Source organism: Heloderma suspectum, chromosome 14 (assembly GCF_057233095.1).
Source record: "Heloderma suspectum isolate Gila_16-S chromosome 14, 16-S_ref, whole genome shotgun sequence".
Taxonomy (NCBI): domain Eukaryota; kingdom Metazoa; phylum Chordata; class Lepidosauria; order Squamata; family Helodermatidae; genus Heloderma; species Heloderma suspectum.
In genome coordinates this window covers 3,814,509-3,827,229 of record NC_139471.1, presented here as the reverse complement: position 1 = coordinate 3,827,229, position 12,721 = coordinate 3,814,509, and the positions used below count along the sequence as shown (strand labels likewise).

At 51.1% G+C, this 12,721-nt stretch overlaps 1 protein-coding gene across 5 annotated transcripts in view; it reads right to left on the bottom strand.

The window, feature by feature from the left end:
- CRAT (carnitine O-acetyltransferase) overlaps window positions 1–12,721 on the bottom strand; it is a 30,177-nt gene that overhangs the window by 4,126 nt on the left and 13,330 nt on the right. For 3 of the 5 annotated variants that reach the window (XM_084820910.1, XM_084820908.1, XM_084820907.1), the window contains 11 exons: window positions 9,785–9,838; window positions 8,781–8,946; window positions 7,986–8,160; window positions 7,626–7,804; window positions 7,085–7,165; window positions 6,176–6,276; window positions 5,377–5,496; window positions 4,930–5,052; window positions 3,433–3,568; window positions 2,330–2,392; window positions 1,413–1,550 (listed from right to left, as the gene is read on the bottom strand). In XM_084820910.1, coding sequence (XP_084677036.1) covers window positions 1,413–1,550; window positions 2,330–2,392; window positions 3,433–3,568; window positions 4,930–5,052; window positions 5,377–5,496; window positions 6,176–6,276; window positions 7,085–7,165; window positions 7,626–7,804; window positions 7,986–8,160; window positions 8,781–8,946; window positions 9,785–9,838 — 1,336 coding nt within the window. The remainder of the gene's footprint in view (window positions 1–1,412; window positions 1,551–2,329; window positions 2,393–3,432; window positions 3,569–4,929; window positions 5,053–5,376; window positions 5,497–6,175; window positions 6,277–7,084; window positions 7,166–7,625; window positions 7,805–7,985; window positions 8,161–8,780; window positions 8,947–9,784; window positions 9,839–12,721) is intronic. The other 2 variants (XM_084820911.1, XM_084820909.1) reach the window with 1 other exon arrangement.

The window sequence follows — 12,721 nt, the reverse complement described above, 5'->3', positions numbered from 1 at the left end:
AATGTTTTTGCTGTATATCAGTGGTGCGAGAAGTGTGGCTTGCAGGCCACATGCAGCCCGCCAAGCCATTTCTGGCGGCCCACTGAACCTGCCTGCATCTGCTGCCACCACGGCTCTGCCTGTCTTTTCTTATCCCCGGTGAGAGATCAGAATTCAGCAAGGGGTTCCCTTGCAAGCACTAGCAAACGAATCCCCAAGCTTGCATGCTTGAGCCTGCGTGGCCTGCCGCCCACACCTGATGTGGCCCTCAGAGCCAAAAGGGTTTGGCCTCCCTACTATAAATGAAGACTTGGCCAGATTGCCTGGGAATAATGGGGGTTGTAGTCCAACACAGCTACAGGACATCTGTTGGGGGAGGCTGGTATACAGCAGGAGTGGGCAGAAAGTAGATCTCCAGGTTTTGGACTTCAACTCCCAGCATTCCTGACTACTGGCCATGTTGGCAAGGGCTTCTGGGAGTTGGGAAGTCAGAAACAGCTGGAGATCTACCATCCGCCCAGCCCTGTTGTGCACAATCTTCCTTCATGGATCCGCTTCACTTAATGGGTTTATATCCCACCTTTCTGCAGAGAGGCACCCAAGGTGGCTGTCCGGTTCCACAAACAGGGTACAAATAACTAACAATTCTGAGGCTCTAATTCAGGGGTGTGGAACCTCTTTCAGCGGGAGGGGTGGGCGTGGCCAAAGGCAAAAGGGGCGTGGCCAAAATGCCAGCATTTTAAAACTTAAAGCCATTACTGCCAGTAACTAAGTGTCAGGGGAGGCATTTCAACCTCTTAGAATGGGAAAAACTGCCCCAAAGCCGGGAAAACACCAAACAGTCAATGGTTGGGGGAGGCGACATGGCCACCTGGAAACCCCTGGACTCCAGAAGGGCCAAATTTGGCCCGTAGTTCTGCACCCTTGCTCTGCTCGTAGTCTGGAGAGGGCCATCTTGAGAAATAAAGTTTGAGGGGGGGGGGCAATACGAGGACAAAGAAAACAACAACAAATGTTCATAAGTTGGGGAAGGGAATTGGCACATTTGCCTGTATTCTGTGCCAAAATAAAGCATGTACTGGGAAACATATACTTTGTGGGATCCAAGCAAGTCACACAAATATGCACAAATTATTCTGCTTCCGATACTCAAGTGCTCAAGAAAGGCTCTGAAGCTCCAGTCCCTGATCTGCTAGAAGTTCTTTCCACAGCGCTGAGGAATTTTGCCAGACACCACAAGCACAAGACTCAAACGTTTCTTTCGCCGTCATATGGTCTAGAAACTTGGTGTGTGTGTTTTTGAAACTAAACGAGAGCTGAAGGAGATTGCCGGGGCTCTCAAAATGCCTGGGCCCCATGCCAGAGTCTGTTCTGGTGCAGCCGAAGACGGATAGGTGTCCAGAGAGCCCCTGGATTGCTTGGCGGCGGCTTACCTGGCTGGTAGAGAGGTTGAAGTGCATGGCGACGGCGTAGGCTGTGTCCATGAAGAGTTCAGGCATGCTGACGAGGTCTTCAATGGCTTGGAGTTTCAAGCCCAGGAGGTGGCGATCGATGGCGTCCCCTTTAATCGCCTAAAGGGAAGAGACAGGGAGGACAAAACCGACACGGCTAAGCCAGAAAACAGCAACGCTGGGGTAATGCTATGTGTTTAAAAACCCGGGGTTGTATCCAAGATCTGCCTTCCACGAGAGGAAGAGCTCTGCTCACGGTAAGTCCCTCTACGCAATTTTGGGGGATCCCCCTCCCCCCCACACCGCAGCTCATCCTGTTCTGCAGGGTCTCCTGACTCTGTGTAGCATTTTCAGGGGGGTGGAAGGGCTGCCATGGGGCAGGGACACCCCCTTGATTCAGCATAAATCCAGATCCAGCCCATTATGCAGGGTTTAGATTGTCAAATAAGCCAAAGTACATGGAAATGCACATTGGACATTGTCAAGGGTCGGCATGATGGGGCAGCTGCCGAGGGCCCACACCCCAGCAGGGGCCCACTGACTAGACCCCCCGGAGTTGCTCCTCCTCCTCTTCCCCACTGCAACCTGCTTGCTCCCCTGCCTCTCGCTCTGGCCCAGACAACGGCGGTGGTGAGGAGGAGGAGCAGGAGACGCCGCAGCCTCCTGGCTCACTGGCTCTCCCCCTGCCGGCGAGCAAGTGGGAGCCATGATGGGAAAGAGCAGGAGCAAGAGAAGCCGGTCACAACGGTGGTGAGAAGGTCGACTCTCTTAAGGCCGGGGGCCCACTGAGGAGGTCTTGCCCAAGGGCCCTCCAAAACCAGAAACAAGCACCCTTCTGTGCATCTATTGGTGCACCTGAGAAGCTGCTTCTCCAGATGGATTTAGGTGGAGGAACTCACCATGTCAGTATAGAATCGATGGGCCTGGGTTGCTCTCCTCAACAGCTCCGCCTTCTCCTGGTCCTGAAGAGGAGACGACCAGAAAGACGACCATTTTTAAACCCCACCTCCATTTCAACAGGCCCATCGGCATGACAGAGTTCCTAACCCTTCCCATGAGCTGCACCAGCTGTTCTCCAAGCGGACTATGATTTGGTTCTCCCATAATGCTAACCATGGTTTATTTAACCCATGGTTTGTTGCCCTACCCACAGTTGGGCTGGCAGACAAACTGTGGTTTGTTTTCTCAAACCTTGGTCTGTCAGTTTCCCACCTCCTGTGCCTGGTCCTTGTATCCCAAATGCCTTTGCGGTGCTGTAGAATGGGCATGGACAGAGCCATTTTTTTTTTTTTTTACCACTGCTTCTGTAACCTGGCAAAACAACCCACAAACAACGCACAGTTCTGGGTTCACACATAACAACCACCCATGGTTTAAACAACCCAGAGTTCACAGCCCAACAACAAACCATGGGTTCTCTTTCTGGGTTGTCTATGTTTAGCAAACTATGGTTTGTTCACAAGGATGGGTTTGCACATCACGACAACCCTAAATTCAACAGCCCATGAGTTAATTAAACTATTCGTTAGGGTTATGTGCAGACCAGATCTATTTTTTCTACAATTCTGTTTCCTGTAAAATGTTTATCCTGCCTATTTGAAACGATTCCAGCAAGACTGAAGAAGAATTGCGGTAGTAATTTTTGTGAACCACCTAGAGGGTTTGGCTATTGGGCACTATAGAAATGAAACATATGAAATGAAGTGAAATGAAAATCATAGAAATGAAAACACAAGTCATTTACAGCCCCAAACCACCTTTAAAGACTATAATCAAATACGCAGCTAAACAAACAACCGTTCAGCCTGTTCTGAGTTTTGCTTCCTTTGCATGCTTCCTTTTATATTCTACCATCACCTCTTGACCAAACAGATCCGGTAGGTTTTTCGAAACTACACAAAAATCCTGCCGTGTCTGTTTGACCAACGATCTGGTGGAAATGGGGGTGAGAGATCAGGGGAATGTGAATCCCAGAGGGCAAGAACAGCAGCCCTTGCCCCACCTGCTTGCCAGAATCATCCATGGCCTGCACAAACTTCAGAGAGTCCACAGAGGTCGAGCGGATCGTGTCTGTCCGGCCCAGACGGAACATCCGGAGCGAGGCGCTCTCGTAAGTGGCACAGGCCTGACCGTACATCCTAGAAGGAAGCAGAGAAGAAAGTGGTGAGAAAAAAAAGGCAGGCGGACACACACAAGGCCAGTACATCGGAATTGGTTCTCTGAGAGAGTTTGAGAGAGAGCTAACTCCTGCTATGCTATTGTCAGGAATGAACCTGAGTGTGTGGAGATGTCTGGCAGCTCAGATTCGGAATCAGAATGGGAACAGCAAGAACAGGGGGAGGCACTCGCCCCAGTGAGGCCAGGTACGGCGTGCGTTTGTTCCCAAGACCTTGACACGCAGATGGCCCAGGCTGAACGGCTCCCCCATTCCTCCACCAAGAGAACTCGAGTTTCAGAGGAGAAGGGCGAGGGGCGTGACTTGAGGGATGCTATGGTCCGTTGCAGAGCGAAGCGGGAAAAGGCAGGGGAAGGGCTCAGACGCTCCGCCTTGCTGACCACCCGTGGAAGCCAACATAGGAGGGAGCCACCCTGCGGGAGGGGCTTCCCTGCCAAGCAAGTCTGGCAGAGAAGTTCATGCCCAGAATGCTGGCAACTTTCCTAACTTCCACTTCGCATCCTCTGCTGATATTTGTACATGTGTGGATTAGCTGGTTCCATGCAGTCTGAGAGTTTCCTAGAACCTGCATTTGTAAAGAAGCTAGTCCTTAACGAATAAAGTAGCGTTAGCCCAAAGCCTTGTTTCCTGGAGTGTGTTGACTGCAAGGGGGGAGGACGTAGGAACGTGACAGCTATAGCTTGCTACAGCAGAATTTTAGTGAGTTTTATTCAGCAGGACTTTCGTTTCTTTGTTTAGAGCAGGGGTGCAGAATCTCTTTCAGCCAGAGGGCTGAATTCCATTTCAGAGAAGCTCTCGGGGGCCGCATTCCAGTGGTGGGCGGGGCCAAAGGCAAAAGGGGTGGGGCCAAAAACTCAAGCACATTTTAGCTTCAAGCTCTTTCTGCTAGTAACTCAGCCTTAGGGAAGGCATTTCATCCTTTTAGAATTGGGCGGGGGGGGAGTGCAGAAGCCTAAAACCACCGAATGATTATTGTTGGGGGAAAGGGGATGGGCCTAGGGGGATGGGGCGTGGCCATGTCGGAAAGCCCCCAAATTTGGCCTGTGGGTGTGAGCTTCTGCAGCCCTGGGTTAGAGCACTTTTCTCCAGCCTGGTGCCTTCCAGGCGTGCGCGTGTGAGCACATGCATGCTTGCGTGGCCCCTGACACTGCCTGATGTGGCCCTCGCAACCTAAAAAGGTTGTGCCCCCCTGCTCTACGGAATTCAGATCCTACTACTGTTGGCTCTAGGATTTTCAGCTATATTCCCTGCTGGCCTGGCCCAAGAAAGTCGCCGCTGACATTCTGAGGACTGGGAGAATGCACAGCCGCCCATCCCGCTCACCTGTAATAGGCCAGCTGCAAAGCCATCTGGATGAAAGCATCCGGACTCATCTGCTGCGACTTGGGGAAGTTCTTCCCAAACTGGTGGAAGACGATGGCCTTGATATCCAAGTCTTGCACCATTCTGAAAAAGGGCAGAGAAAGGAAGTGGCACTGTGACACGCTACAGATACCAAGATGAGCCACTGAGGTCACCAACGCAATGCTAGAGCCGCTGAAGTTACTCGTCACTGCTGAGCCCCCAAAGAAAATCTTCAGTACTCATAACAGCCCTCATAGGAACTAGAAACTTGGATTCACCCACCCATACATTTAGTTTAAGGAAAAGGAAGCGGGATTCTCAGGATGCTAGGAGAGACGGCCAGTCTCCACACCACATGGGCATCTGTTGTTTTTGCTCCTTCCTGAACGTTCCCCCTCTGTAAATACCCCCTTCCCCATTACTCACATGTTAAGGTTCTGTTTTGCCTTCTCAATGTCATTCTTGATTTCTGGGGTGATGTTGAACCGCAGTTTCTTGGGCATTGGCAAGGGAACCATGGGAGACCTCACCAGCTCTGGTTTCTTTCTACCAAGGAACAGCAACCACACAGTTAAAAGGCATTAAAAGGACAGATGTTTCAATAACAAACTTCCCATTCTGTACCAAGCTTTACCAACCTGGTGCCCTTCGGATGGTTTGGACTACAACTCCTAGGATCCCCAGGTTAGGGAAGGTTGATCCATACAATGCTGCAAAGACTTAGTGCTAAACTAAATTTGTTCATTTCATATGTTGCTCTGAGTACTTGGTTTTAATGTCCTGATCTATGTTTTCCATAAATGTTGTTATATTTATTATGATTATTTTAATGTATTTTCACCTTTCTTTGTAAAGAAAGCGCGGCATGCTTATACTAAAGTTTAAAACCCCCCACTCATTCGGATCAGCTGCATGCTATGCATTTAACTAGCATGTAGTTTAACCCTCCAAATCTACTTTTTACATACCTTTCCCCTGGCCCCACCCTCTTTCCCCCGGTCATCAATTATTCCTGGCTTTTGTGCCGTGTTCCCCCTTCTAAAATGCCTCTCTCCCAAAGCTGAGTTTCTGGAAGTAAGAGCCTGAAGCTAAAGTATGCTGTTATTTTTGGCTCCGCCCCTTTTGCCTTGGCTCCACCCACCCCTGAAATGCAGCCCCCGAGAGCTCCTCCGAAATGGAATGCAGCCCTTGGGATGAAAGAGGTTCGACACCCCCGAGGCCTTACGTGTACTCCACCACGTGATCCAGCAAGGCGACGATGGGGGGCCCCTCCGAGGGTGCGTGTTCGTACACCAGGCCACAGGAGCCGTCCTCAGCCACGATGAACTGCAACAGGATTGGAGGCAGTGAGAGCGGAACGGCCGTGCGGACGGACAAGCAGGGGTGAGGATGATCGGTGCACGGTCATTTTCTGCGCTGATGTGGGTAAAAACAGCATTCTAATGGCCCGGGGGGGAAAGAGGCTGGATGTTCCCTGTCTAGGAATGACAGTGTGGTATAATGGATAGAGCAGAGGTGCTGAACTATATAAGGGTGGGGGGTTGGCTTTCCCTGCCACAACAGGCTGTCATCCATGGGCCGGATGACCTCAGTGGGTGTGGCTGTGCCCACTGATGTCATAGCCCCACTCCTGACCATTTTAGCCTCTCTCCATGCTGGGACAGAGAGTAGGAGGATGGGTTAAACGTTGCTCTAGAGCAGGGGTATTGAAACTCAGGGCAGAGCACCATATCTGGCCTGCTTCGGTTTCCCATATGGCCCCAACACCTTTCCCTGAACCACCAATCATCTGGTAGTTTCCTGCTTTTTGCACTCCCCCATGACGCTCCAGTCCTACAGCAATATTTACTGCCACCCACGTTCCTTTTGGCGCACAGGCCCCCTGGGACAGGCTCCTGTTTATCACGTCCTTAAGTCCCTCATGGGATTTTTTTCTAGGAACTGTCTTCACAAAACCCCTGCGATCAATAGGATAACAGGGCAAGAGAGCAGCATCGAAAAACACTCCGATGTTCAAGGCTCCTCAGAGGTTAAAAAGTGTGGCCAAACAACAACCGTCTTCATCAAGCAACAGGCTGGGCCTCCCTGGGGAGAGAATTCCATGAACAGAGAAGGCCCTGTTTCTGGTCACCACCTGTAGGGAAGTCTGTCCCTGGGAAATCCACTTCTTTTTTGGCTTGATGGAATTCTGCGGCATGTACGTTTCACTTTGTGTCTGTGAGCCGAACAAACAAAATGCGCAAATTACAGCCCAATTTGTGCAAATGATGGCCCAATTTGTGCAAATTAGGCCGTAATATGCATAATTTGCACAAATGCGGCCATTATCTGCACAAATTCCTCAGAAATTTGTGTAAATTGCAGAACCTTTAAAAATGCGCAGCATTTCCAGAAAATCTACGAAGTGGCCCAACTGCAGATCAGGTCAGGCACTGGAGCAGGAACTGAACTGAAGTCTGGGGGAGGGGGGCAGGCCTAGGAAAACTAATTGAACTCCACCCCACCAATGGATTTCTCCGACATCCCTAATTACCTGTCTCGCCACAGTAGTCGGGGCGCCTGGAGAAGCACCCCGCAAGACGATCCCAATGTATAAGCAGGCTGATGTGGGAGCAGGCTTGAAACTGTTCTAGGAAAGGATTCTATCACACTCACCCTGACCCCACATTACCCACCTGAAGGGTTTTATCAAACCAGCGGTTTCCGCTATTCCAGCGACTGCCCCCGCCGTGCAACATCTGAGCAGCCACCCGGCTCCTGTAGATATCATCCGAGACCCGAGGCATCGGGGCGTCTAAACAGACTGTGAAGATGCTCTTCTCGATTGAACGCACAGACTCCTTGTTGGTCTTGTCTGGGAAGAGAGAGGGAGCAAAATCAGCTTACTGGAGGAATTCCAGAGCCTAGACGCCACCACCAAAAAGGCCCCATCCTGCAAACTCAACAACTCTATTTCAGATGGTGGCTGGACACAGAACAGAGTCTTCCCAAGAGGCAGTGGATAGGGGTGCTTTCCTGACAGAAAGGAGACAGACCTTTAATGAGGTTGTTGTAGGCTTTGGCCCAGCTGTTACGATGGTTGGTAGTTAAAATCCCAATCGGCTCCTTGTTGGTCTGAAGGGAAGTGTTCCAAATCTTCTCCAACTGGGTAAAAATCTGGTCAGTCGTCAGGGGGCTGCCGTCGCTGCTGTAGACATCCAGCTCAAAGAACTGGAGATTGGGGACAAGAGGTGAGAGAGAAACCAACGCTTGACCCTAATTTATTCATTGCAAGTGAGAACTGCGATTAAAATGCAATAAAGAAAGAAAGAAACTGAAATGCCAAACCCCGGCTGACAAAATATCTACCCCCACAAATGATCTCGCACCTCTTCGAAAAGATGCTCAGGCTAGGGCTTTAGGGAGCCTCCTTTATAGGAACTTTCTGGCCTCATCTACAGCAGGAGTGTCAAGCCTCTGGCCCGTGGGCCAAATCTGGCCTGCCTGGTGTCCCAAATCTGGCCTTGCAGGGTTCCCCAGAGGGCCATGCCACGCCCCTTCCCTTGGCTCCACCCCTTTTCCTCTGCCCACCAATGGTTTGGTGGTTTCTCGGCATTGCACGTTTCCCCCCATTCTAAAAGTTGAAATGCCTCTCTGACGGCTATGGTACCGGCTACAAGGGCTTGAAGCTCAAACATGCAGGTGTTTGGGGTCATTAGGCCACGCCCCCTTGGCCTTTGATCCAGCCCACCACTGGAACGCGGCCCCTGAGAGCTTCTCGGGAATGCAACGCGGGTTGAAAGAGGTTCAACACCCCTGATCTGGGCTGCGTCAAGACCCCCTTCCCTTACCTGGAAGTTGTGCACCACCGTAATGTGCGTCGGGGGCTTCTTCCCTTTGGCGTAGTTCACCACGGTGTCCCGTTTGGGGCCCGGGATGCGGCAGGAGGAGAGGATCTGGTAGTACTGGTTCATGCAGAGGGGCTTTCCGCCAAGGTACTCCACAGGGAGAGTCTCGCTGGTAAAGACACCGCGAAGACAAGCAGGTTTCAAAACTGCTTCTTGGGGAACTCAGTCAGGACGACTAAGAGGGCCTCTTCCTGACATTGGGCGGCCTAACCCGGGAGTGCCCCCCACTCGCAACGGAAGCCACCTATAAGTCAGGAGATGCCTCTGACTCCGGGTGTAGGGTCAACGTTGACATGCAGGCACTCATCATGACAGTCCCCCAAGCCACGCCCCCAAGGAGAGTCCAAAAATGCAGGCAGCGGAGTTGATCCAAAGCAACGAACCAGAGCTGGCAGTTTTCATCTCCACCAGGAGCAGGTCTTTGGTAAAGCAAATGGGTCTGAATTGCCCAGTCAAGACCCCAAAATACTTTGCATTGCAACAGGGGAGAATATGTAATTGCTGGGAAAATTCATTTCCCCCTGCTACTTGCAGCTGGGGATGTCGGAGAATGCTGCAACTGATTCAAATGAGTTTGGATTTCTACGGATCGGTTCTTTACTTTGGGGGGGGATCGGCGCAATCCCATTCCTTTGCAAATGCGTGCTTGTGCGCGGATGCACATTAGCGCTGCTGTGCATTTGCAAACAAACAAAATTCTCATACAGAAAATCAGATTCTGTCAATGAGCGGACGACGGAACGGAAGACGCCTGACAATCCGGGAAAACACAGAGGGAACGGGTTTAACAGAATCTATACATCCCTGCATGCAGCTGAGCTCAGAGGGAACAGGGAATTTTGAGGGGGGTGTCAGTGGCAGAGGACAGCAGCGCCTCCGCTAATCAAAACGTGTCGGGGCTGCGTCCCTGCGAGCCCTGCCTCCACTCCCCCGCTGGTGGAACTCACTTGTCTATCATCATCTTGAAGTCTAAGGCACCCTCGATCAGCTTGGCTGCAAACCTGCAAAAAAACATGCAAACAGAACAAGGGAGATGGTGAAACGCAAGAGGCAGCCGATGCTCTCGCGCGTAGAGCAAGAACTGCTCCTGATGTGGCTCAAGACCCCAACAACTCAAGAACCACCTCTTCCTGTGGGAATCGACCCAGTCCCTGAGGTTGGCTTCAGAGGGCCTTCTCTGGGGGGCGGCAAGTAGCCTGCCCCTGTTTTACATCCATGTTTGCTTGGAAGGAAGTTGTAGGAACATAGGAAGCTGCCTTACACAGTCAGACCTGCCTTGGTCCATCTAGCCCAGTATTGCCGACACTGACTGGCAGCAACGGCTCTCCGTGGTTTCAGGCAGGATTTTTGCCTAGCTCTGCCTGGAGATGCTGCCAGGGATCAAACCTGGGACATTCTGCCAGCAAAGTAGGGGCTCTGCTACTGAGCTGTAGCCTTCTGCTTAAAAACAAAGTAAGATTCTAGTCCTCCTGGTTCTGATAAAGGCACTGCTTTAAAGGGGATCATCGGAAGCTGCCTTTTACTGAGTCAGACCCTGGGTCCACCTAGCTCAGTATTGTCAACACAGACTGGCAGCAACAGCTCTCCAGGGTTTCAGAAAGGGGTTTGTCCAGCCCTACCTGGACATGTTGCCGGAGGGACCTTCTGCCTGCAAACCAGGGGCTCTACCCACTGAGCTACATGCCCCCACACCCCAGCATCTTAGGGCCAAACGACACACTCACTTGAAATATGTGCAGCTGATTCTCTCCATTTTGGTTACTGTAGCGAAAGCACACAGGGCCCCGACCTGGATCGGGACCACCGCAGGTGGGTCAGTTGAAGCCTTGTCATCAAGCCCCCTAAAATTGGCTCCCCACCCCCTCAACCCTGGGGATTAAGAAAGGAAACAACAACCCTTAATTGATGCTAATGGAGCTTTCTGCCCTTTTTAAAGTCCTGGTGTGTGTGGGTATGAATTGGGGGGGGGGAGTTCTGACTGGTTCTGACTGAAACCCGGAGCGGATTCATCACCCCACTGACTTTGGAGCCACCAGCCTCCATCGATCGGGGGCAGTAAACAAAACGGCAAGAATCAGTGGCACACTCTGCATTTAACGCGGCATGCAGTTTAGCCTGGCAGCTGCAATCCTTGGGATGCTTCCGTAGGAGTAAAACTTCCAAGCAAGCATGCCTGTGCCACTGGGCGTGCACATCTGCTGATTAAAATGTCAACACCCTGGCTTTGAGGTTTCCGCATTTAATTTTAAAAAAATGTAAACTATTTGTATACCACTTGACATCCTAAGGTATCGTGGCATTCACTAGGTTCTGAGGCTGAAGCCAGGCACAGATTCCACCCAGAAAACCCTGAAACAGGCCAGCCAGTCTAGGACCTCCCGGGGTCATCCCGAAGAGGGAAAAGTTGCTTTTATTCCGTTGCCCACTTGCTCTTTTCTCAGATTGGCTGGTATTTTTAAACACAGCCCGAGAGCAGATGAAAGGCGAAACAGAGGCTGACGGGAAAGTGTGAGAAAGGTGATCCTTTATAAAGTTCAGAGCTTCCTGCTCCCGTGAGCCGTGACGGAGAGCACAGGGATCATGAGCCATGAAGGAGAGCACAGAGATCGGCTTGGATCTGGGACAAAGGTGCATACAAAGAAATCCCATTTACAACCTGTGTGAATCGAAAACCAGGTGTGCAGCTGCGCTGAATTCCAGACTCTGCCTCTGTCAAGTCATGGCTCAACCTCACCATCTTTCATGTGCGTACATGAGATTTCATCTGCCCCAATTTCCCCGCCCTCTCCTGGATGCTGAGTTTGCAGAACTGCACCCACGCACAGCCCAAGAGATGCAATGAGGTGCATCGAAAAGAAGTGAGAAGAAGAAGAACCTTCAAACCGATCTGTGCAATTGTCAAATGGAGGTCTTTTAAAAAGTGTATTTACGTCTTTATTACATTTCTAATCCCCTCAATAGCTAACATTCTCTGGTCTCTAAAATGCCTGGGAGGAAAGACAGGTCCTTACCTCGTGCCGAAAAGACAACAATGGAGGTTGCAAGGGAGAGGGCCTTCTCTGTGGTGGCACCCCGTTTATGGAAGTTTCTCCCCAAAGAGGTTTGCCTGGCACTGAAAAGAGAACAATGTAGGTGCCAGGCAAACCTCTTTGGGGAGTTTATTCCATAAGCGGGGTGCTACCTCTGGGAAGGCCCTCTTGCCTGTAGCTACCCACTCAGCTTCCTTTGGCGGGGGCACCCGGAGGAGAGACTCTGAAGATGACCTAAGGGTCTGAGCATGTACACCATTTACCCCTGCTCCTCCTTCCCTCCCCTTTCCTCGGTTGTTTCCCCCAGAGCGAATTTTCTGTTGCAAGCACCTTGGGGCAGGGAACTGGCCGCTTGCACGCTGAGAAGCACCATGCACAAGTGATGGTGGGTGTTGGACATCTATCAGCCCGAATGCCGAATTCCATCTGGAGAAGCTTTTGGGGGCCACATTCCAGGGGTGGGTGTGGCCAAAGGGAAAAGGGGTGTGGCCAAGAATACCAGCATATTTTAGCTTAAAGATACTTTAAAGATAAAGGGTACGAGACCACCTTACCTGTCTCCTGAGAAACCTGTACGAGGGTCAAGAAGCAACAGTAAGAACCAGACATGGAACAACCGATTGGTTCAAAATTGGGAAAGGACTATGACAAGGCTGCATATTGTCACCCTGCTTATTTAACTTATATGCAGAGTACATCATAAGAAATGCTGGGTTGGATGAATCACAGGTCGGAATTAAGATTGCCGGGAGAATTATCAACAACCTCAGATACGCAGATGATACCACCCTAATGGCAGAAAGCGAAGAGGATCTAAAGAGCCTCTTGCTGAGGGTGAAAGAGGAGAGTGCAAAA